This window comes from Ictidomys tridecemlineatus, chromosome 10, assembly GCF_052094955.1.
Source record: "Ictidomys tridecemlineatus isolate mIctTri1 chromosome 10, mIctTri1.hap1, whole genome shotgun sequence".
Lineage (NCBI taxonomy): Eukaryota > Metazoa > Chordata > Mammalia > Rodentia > Sciuridae > Ictidomys > Ictidomys tridecemlineatus.
The window spans coordinates 144,170,500-144,178,770 of record NC_135486.1 but is presented as its reverse complement, the minus strand read 5'-3'; the positions used below and the strand labels follow the sequence as shown (position 1 = coordinate 144,178,770).

The 8,271-nt window shown below is 67.3% G+C and overlaps 1 protein-coding gene and 1 long non-coding RNA gene across 2 annotated transcripts; both read left to right on the top strand.

Moving 5' to 3' along the window:
• Positions 1-252: 252 nt before the first annotated feature.
• On the top strand, positions 253-3,289 carry LOC120887442 (uncharacterized). Its single transcript, XR_013427154.1, has 2 exons — positions 253-3,022; positions 3,088-3,289. It is a non-coding gene; the product is annotated as an uncharacterized LOC120887442 (long non-coding RNA).
• A 4,197-nt stretch (positions 3,290-7,486) lies between these two features.
• On the top strand, positions 7,487-7,939 carry Prm3 (protamine 3). Its single transcript, XM_005327184.3, has one exon. The coding sequence runs from the start codon at positions 7,620-7,622 to the stop codon at positions 7,935-7,937; it is 318 nt and encodes a 105-aa protein (XP_005327241.1). The 5' UTR covers positions 7,487-7,619; the 3' UTR covers positions 7,938-7,939.
• The last annotated feature ends 332 nt before the right edge of the window (positions 7,940-8,271 follow it).

Here is an 8,271-nt window from a genome sequence, read left to right as displayed (position 1 = left end):
CCCTAGGCCCTCGTCCTCCGCCAGGGCTGCTCGGTGCCTGCGCCCTGCCCACGGCTCCATGGGGGACCCTGGCTGTGGGGGTGTGTCCCCGCCAACGTCCCCATCTGGGACGTCTCTGCCTGGCTTTCCTGACAGCAGGGGGGCACGCCCCCTCCCCTTCCCCTCTCTGCAGACGCCCCTGGAGCAGGTGGCCGTGTGGGTGACCACTGTGACGTCACAGGTGTGGGGGTGGGCGGGCAGGGGTCAGCACGTGCCATGTGACTGCCCCCCCAGGGCCGTGGGGCAGAGCGGGGGTCCTCTTGGGATCCGGCAGGGGAAGCTGGCCGGGTCTGGTGACCGTACCCACAGGGTGGCCAGGGGGTGTGTCTGTCTAGAAATCACGGGAAAAGGACCCTGAGAGGGGGCCGTGACTGCTTCTGCACACTGGTCCCACGTCAGCCCTAGGGTGGCCCCAGGAGGTCCCTCTCCTGGGGGGGAGGGGGGCAGATAACAGAACATCCGAGAGCGGCAAGGGCTGGGCCAGCCAGGGGACCGCGCGCCGACCCCCTGAGAGGCCAGAGGCCAGTCAGCTCCAGGGCCGCCCCTCCTGGTGCCCCCACGGCCGCTGGGTTCCACTGTTAAGCCTGTCCCTCTGCCCAGTGCCGACGCGCGACACTCAGGACCTGGTAGAAGCTGCAGGTGCCGGGCCCCAACAGCTGTGTAGGACAGGGCCTCCCGGGACAGCGGGCACCCACAGCTCCTGCCACCTCGGCACCCTCCCCTCCAGTGTCACCTCAACTCTGGGCCTGGGGATTCTGAAGCCCTGGAGAGTGACATTTCTAATCCTTGGGTGCCCGTGACCTCTTGAACACGTTTAGGAATCTGAATGCTCTTGTCATGTTCTTCGTTTCCAGAGCAGCCCTGTTAAGTGCCCTTTGTGTTTAATCTGGATCAATGTGTTTGAGGTTGCCCCGAATTGGTTTGAATGAAGCCGCCGGTGCTGAAGGTAAAATCTGGCTTTTCCTAAATACCCATGATCCTTCCTCTTTGTCACACCAGGGAAATAAACGCCACTTGTCGACAGAAACAGCCAAATGGAACGTGTTTAGGACGGAGCGCTGTTTTTCCGTGGCTTTTTCTTTTGGGGTACTGAGGATCGAACTCAGGGGCCCTCCACCGCTGAGCCGCATCCCAGCCCTATTTTGTGTTTTGTTTAGAGACAGGGTCTCCCTGAGGTGCTCAGGGCCTCGCCATGGCCGAGGCTGGCTTGGCCCTTGCCGTCCTCCTGCCTCGGCCTCCCGTGTGCACACCGAGCGTCTCTTGGAGCGGTCTTTTTATCTGTACCACCACATGTCGCTGGAACCACTCGGATGCTGCCCAGTGCCCTTGCTCTAGACCCTGGGTGTAAACTACCTGTTCTACAAGCTGAGTCTTAAGTGTCGCCTCCTCCCAGTCACCGCCCAGGCGCCCGCCACGCCCACCTTGACGGGTGTCCGTGATGGGTTCCAAGCTCCTGTTGGCTCACCTGCACAAACCTGCCCCTGGGAGGTGCTCCCGGGACCCACAGTCCTGCTGGTGCTGCGTCCCCGGGCTGGGGACAGGACCTGGCAGGCACTTACCCAGGGGTCCACCCTCTGTCCTGAAGTCCTGGTCCTCAGAGGGGGCGGGGCTTCTCTGAGACCCTGTGGGTCACCCCGTGACAGCACCGCGGGGCTGGGGTGCCGCTCAGGGGGCGACGGCCACTGCGCCCTGGGGAGGCCCTGGTTCCATCCCCAGCTCAATCAGAAAGCGAGGAAGAGTCGGGTGTGCGAGGGCCGGGGACCAGGACGCCACTGACCCAGTCGGCGAGGGAACATGGACTCTCACCTCTGGGGCCAGCACAGCCCCTCGGACCCGATGCCGAGAGGGCCAGGAGCAGACTGCCCACCTGGTGTCCCTCTGTCCTTCCTCCGCCCCATCTGAGGCCGGGAGAGGACCCCTCCTCCCGCCCCTCCCTCCTGCCGGACAGCGGGCAGCGGGAGGCTGGGTTCCAGCAGGGCCGAGGTGGCCTTCGGTGGCCTTCGGTGCCCTCCCACTTATCAGGGAAGGGGACCGAGCAGCTCAGTTGGACAAAGGCCCGTGGGCAGCAGCGGGGCTGCAGGGGGGCCGCCGTGAACTGGGTGGCTGACAGCTGCCCGCTGGCTCGTCCCTGCTCCCTCTCCCCGGACACCTTCAGGACCACAGGAGGACATCTGTGGCCGGTCACCCCCACACACACTGTGCCCCCCCGGTGGCCCCAACTCTCAGTGGCTGCACTTGCACCCGATGACGCAGGGGGACAGGGGCCGTGTCTGACGAAGCCCGAGGGGCAGGTCCCCCACCCACACCCCGTCCCCGTCCACTGCCTGTGGCCCCTCGGCCTTTACTTCCTGGTGGAGGTGAAGTCCCCACCATGTCCCAGCCCACAGCCGCGTGGCCTCGGGGCTCCCGGACTGTGCCCACCGAGCAGCTGTCCCGCCCGGTCACCCCCTCACGGGGCCCCCTAGCGCTGGCCCCCAGGCCCCCAGGGTCCCCGTCCTGCGCCCATCTCACTCCTGCCCATCCAGGGGCCACTCCATCCCTGACCCCAGGGCCCTTCAGAGCCCAGCCCCAGCAGGACCCAGTGGGGATTGGCCGGTGGGCGAGGAGCGGAGGCTGCCCTGACGCAGAGGTCACCCTGGGTCCCTGTGGCTGTGACCCGCAGGCCGGGGGGCCGCCCTCCCCGCCCCTGCCCATCTATGGACGGGAGGCGGGGCCCTGGTCTGTGAGGTGGCGGCCCCTGACCTCACAATGCCCAGGGGGCCCTGGGTCTATAAGAGGAGCCGGCCGGGCCTGGCCCTCAGCCCACGCAGTTCCACCTGCTCACAGGTTGGCCGGCTCCTGCCCTGAGCCCGCGTAGCCCAGTCCACCCTGGCCATGGCACGATACATATGCTGCCGCGCCCCCTGCCGCAGCAGATGCCGCCGCCGCAGACGGAGATGTCGCCGACGGAGGAGGCGTTGCTGCCGCAGGCGGAGAGCCTTAAGTAAGGGCGCGGCCCGGGGTGGGGGGCCGGGGCGGGCCTCCCCTGACGCCTCTCTGTCCCCCTAGGGTGCTGCCGCCGCACGTACACCCTGAGGTGCAGGAGGTACTGAGACGGGCAGCGTAGCCAGACCACGCAAGTCCTGCCCGGGAATGTCACCAAACCGCGAGACCCTCCTGCCACGTCTGGGAAATGCCGCCGCCGTTCAGTGAAAACAGGAGCCTGCTGAGGGACAATGCCACCTGTCAATAAATGTCGAAAATCATCCCACCCAACGTCTCCTGGTCCTTGAGAGGGGCCTCGGGGGCTGGGGGGCGGGGGGGGCGTCTCCCGTGCCATCCGCCTCCCGGGCCACCCCGACGGCCACAGCGCGTGCGGAACGGCCCCCGCAGGAGTGTGTACCTCGGCGCTGGGCAGCTCCTGAGGGTGTCTCGGGCCCCAGAGCCGGTCCAAGTGACCCCTGTGTGGGGGACGGTGGGGGAGGGCCTCGTCACAGCGCTTGCCCAGCGCACGCCGGGCCCTGGGCTCGGGGACCAGCACCACCCACGAGAGAGGCCCGTGACCTCACAAAGTGCCACCCGGGTCCATGTCAGCCCAGAGGTGAGTCGCAAGTCGGTCACCTGTCAGGAGCCCTCCAGGTGAGTATCTGGACGGCGCGTCCAGCTGGCGGGTTAGCAGGCTGGACTCCACCTGGTCCTCAATGGCGCCACACGGGGGCACACCGTCACGGCCAAGGACGGGGCACTTGCCCACCGCGCTGCCTGGGCCACGCTCCCTCAGGACACTGCCTACCCCCGAGTTCCCACAGCGAGTGGAGATGGCCGCCGGGGCTGGACACCTGGACCCAAGAGCGACCGGACTTGGACTTGGTCTGACAGGCCCCGTCACAGGCCGGGAAAGCCCAGCCCTCCGCCCCCCGAAGCGCCCAGGGTGGTCTTCCCGTGGCACCTCATCAGCCACCGGAACTCAAGACCAGTCCCCCGAAGGACAGGCCCGCCTGGCTCCCGGCACGTGAGCCCTCTGTGTGCCCGCCGAGTGCCCAGCTCCGGTCCTCGACTGAGCCCGCGCGGCAGCGGCAGCCAGGCTGCTCTGGTGACCCGGCCATGTCCCGGGAGGGTGGCAGGTGGACTCCATCTTGACCCTCAAGCTCTAACTGGAGATTCCCAGCGAGCGGCACCTGGGGTGAGCTCTGGTCACTGGTGGTTTACCAGGGCCCCAGGGGAGGCTGAGGGGACGGCGCTGGCCCTGGTCAGGGCTGCCCGTTGAGCCCTCCGTCCCTCTCATGGCTGCTGTTGGTAGAAGACAGGTCCATTACCTTAGTCCTGCAGGTCTGAGGGGAAAACGGAGCCGGGCCACTCGCTGTGGGACCAGCCACGTGGGAGGCTGAGGCAGGAGGACCGAGAGTTCCAAGCCACCCTGGGCCACCTAGCGCGGCCCTGTCACCAAAGCCTGAGGCGGCCTGAGGACGAGTCCAGTCCCGTCCTGGACTCGGGTCTTTAAGACAGGTCTTCAGGTGCCGCCAGGAGGTTTGGGGGAGAGCCCTCTCCTTGCCTTTCCCAGGGGCCAGCGGCCACCTGCGCTCCTGGCTCGCGGCCTCCCTCAGCCGTGGCCCATGCTCTGAGACCCCTCCCCACTCTCACACCTGCGCCAAGTCCCCTTAGCCCTGTGAGACAGCGCGCTCAGTCGGGGACCAGGACCCGGCTCGGCGGGGGGCGCCTGGTGCCGTCCGCCCCATCCTCCTGCCCTCAGCTGCTAGGATTCCATGGACGTCGCGGGGATCTCACGCGACACACGTTACACAAACCCGTCATGTACCCAAGGCCGCCAGGGGCGCGTTCCTACGGACAGGGCTTGGTGTCTGAGTTTGGTGCTGGACACTGAGTGCTCCCTGGGCCTCCACAGGGCCCGGTTAAGTGGGTCTCGCCACGGAGGAGGAAGAGGCTGGACCTCCATCTGCGCCCCGCACCACAGACCTCCCTGACTCCCAGGACACGTGGGCATCACTCCAGCTTCAGACGCGGCCAGTGACTTGGTCAGCGGGACCCTTAGGGATCCTCAGAGCTCTGCCATCTTAACACAGCGCCCCTGAGGAGGGGCGGTCTCTGTAGCATCTGCAAGTGACCCAATTAATAAACGGGCCAAGGAAACGCTTTTCAAATCAATGTGTGCACGTCTGCGCGGGGGTGGGAGTGCGAGGCGGGTGGGAGTGCGCGTCAGTACGTCTGCTACGGAAAGTGCACGGAGGGCCCTCGGAAGACCCGGCTGAGCCGGTCCTCGGTATCAGCATTCGGCAGGGACACCCGCGTTTCTGTGTTCACGGCAGCCAAATGTGGCACCAGCCCCGTGTCCATCAGTGGACAAGATGGTCTGTGTACACAGTGGAGTTTTATTCAGCCATAAAGAATGTCCCCTGCCGGTCAATGGCGGGAACGTGAGGCCACCAGGTCAAGGGTCACTATGTGCAAGTGGGAGAGGGAAAAAGAAACGGTGGACGCGGGTCTCCTGGAAACCAAGGGAGGGAGGCTGGGGAGGAGCGGTCACCTCCGGGCATGCGGCCATTATGCAGTCATGTCATGCAAACAGTGGCCACCTCAAGCCTGAGATCACAGCAGGACACTGAGGAGTGGCACCTCTGGACGAACCCTGACCGGTTGAGGCTTGACCGGGACAGGAAAAGCCGTGGCTCTCGGGATCCGAGGGTCCTCTGGCTCCAGGGGACACACGTTACAGGCCAGGCAAGAGGCCACCTGGCCCGATCCCACCAGGTGTGCCGGGCGGTGGGCCCTGCCCTGAGTCGCCCTCACAGAGGGGGCTGGGCAGGGCCGCCAGGTCATAGTGGGGCCCCCTTTATATACGGGCCCCGAGAGCCCCACCGAGCAGACCAACAGCAACACCAGGAGCAGGCGGGCCCCAGCCCTCCTCCCGCCACGGCCAGCCGCAGCCTCAGCCCAGGTGCCCCGGGTCTGCCCCCGAGCCGCAGACGCCATGGTCCGATGCCGCGTGAGGAACCCCGGTGACCGTCTGCAGCAGGGGCCCAGGCAGGACGCGGGATGTGAGGACCCGGAGCGGGAGCAGGAGCAGGGGCAGGCGCTGACCCAGGAGCCCGCCGAGGCCTTCGGGAGGACACAGAGGAGCTGCCAGTACAGGCGCAGGCCCTGCTCCCGGCGGAGGCTGCAGCGGATCCACAGGTGCCGCCATTCCTGCCAGAGGCACCGCAGGCGCTGCAGGTGCAGGTACAGGCGGCGGTGCTGCCGCTGCTACCGAGGTGCGTGCCCACGCGCGGCCCAGGCCGCACCCCGGGCGGGAGGCGGGGGGAGGAGCCCATGGGGTCCAGGAACGGCTTCTCTTTCCCAAAGTCTGCAGAAGAGTCAGGAGGAAGAGGAGGTGCAGGAGGCGGTAGTGACCCCGCCCGAAGCCCGGGGGAAGCCGAGTCACCTGCCCAAGGAGCGCGAGGCCCTGACACCCCTCCTGTGCGCACGCCGAGCCCCGAGCTGCCCAGGAGCCACGAGCAGTCACCTGCCCAATAAAGACTGGTGCGAACCCGGCCGCCGGGTCTCCTTGGCGGGTCACGGCCCTTCCTCCAGGAAGTCCACCCGACTAAAGGGCCACTGTGGAGCTCAGTCCAGCCCCGGGGTGGACGGGTGACGTGAGCAGCAGAGGGCTGCAAGAGCCCGAGGGGGGAGGCAGGTCGGGTGTGCTCCAGCAAGGACGAGGCGGACCGCAGCAGGGCTGGGCCCGGGCTGGGGCTCCGGTGGGACTCCATCTGCCCGTCACTCCACGTGTCCGAACTCTGCCGCCTTCTGACAGGGACACTAGCCCACCTAGACAAGAGGCACAGTAGCTGTCACTGGCTCTCAGACTGAGGTGGACATCTCAGAGGGTCATTATGACAAGTCAGTGCTGGGGATGAAATCCAGGGCCTCTTCCTACAAGGCCACTAGCCCCTGGCCTTGACCTAGAGGTCCTCCTGCCTCAGCCTCCCTCGCAGCTGGCATCACAGGTGCGTGGCACCAGACCTAGCAAGACCCCTCCACGGCGGTCCTGGCTCCTCCCACCCCGCCACCCCGCCAGTGGGCAGTTCCCCTGTGTCCACCGAGACCTGGGGCCCCACAGAGCCTGGGCACTGCCTTTCGGGATGTTGGAGGACACACTAACAGTCAGGAGGGGTTTTGTGTGTGCTGGGAACCGCGCCCCGGGCCCTGCCGCCGCGCCCTGCCACGGAGCCGCAGCCCGGCCTGCAGGGGGCACAGTGTGGGGTGCACTTGAGGCACACCGTGAGTCACTGCCACGTCAGTGGGTCAGGAAGCCCACCCCTTGCCAGCCCCGAGGGGCAGCCTCTCTCCTGACCCTGTCTGCACACTATCCCCGGCTCTCGGCACCCCCGGCGCTCAGCTGAGAGGGCAAGTGTCCAGGCCCAGGAGGCCAGACGGGGCGGGTAGCACTGGACAGACCTCCCCCGGCCCAGCTGCCCGCTCTGCCTTGGGTGCTGGGTGGGGCGGGCTCCAGGGCCCCTTTGTGATGTCAGCACTCTGTCCGCCTCACTGCCCCTCCACCCCCCGGCCGCCTCCCTCCTAGTCCAGAGAGACGGGCAGAGTGGACCATGGGTTCCCGATGCGCCAAGCTCAGCACGGGCCACGGCACCGGCCAGGGCACGGGCCACAGCCGGGGCCACGAGTCGTCCATGAAGAAGCTGGTGGCCTGCGTGAGCCAGGATAACTTCTCCCTGTCGTCAGAGGGGGAGGGGGAGGAGGAGGAGGAGGACGAGGAGGAGGAGGACGAGGAGGAGGAGGAGGACGAGGAGGAGCAGCTCCCCGTGCAGGGCCAGCTGCTGCTGATGGAGCCCGAGAGGCAGGAGGGGAGCGCCGAGGACAGCCCGGGGGCCCCGCAGAGCCCCGAGGCCAAGCAGACGCACGCCTAACGCCAGAGGCCCGGGAAGGTGCCCGCCGCCGCACTCCTCACCGCCAGATGCCCAGCAGGGGTGCCCGCCGCCGGCCCAGCGAGAACCTCCAGAGAAGAGTCAATAAAATGTCCCCCAGGAGCTCCCCTCTCGGGTGTCCCCTGCCTCCCCCAGGGCTCTGCACGCAGGGAGGGGGCGAGGGAGCTGGCCCTGAGGGAGGCCAGCTCTGGGCACAGTGGCCTTGCTCCTGCCCAGTGGGTGGAAAGTGGGCGCCTGGGCTGGGAAGCCGGCTCAGCGTCCATCTCTGGGGCAGGGGGCCTCTTCCAGCCCCCGGGGATCCACGTCCCCCTGGGGG

Bases quoted from the DNA above. Each gene is read 5' to 3' on its own strand.
- Prm3 (XM_005327184.3), top strand. From the start codon at position 7,620: ATGGGTTCCCGATGCGCCAAGCTCAGCACGGGCCACGGCACCGGCCAG.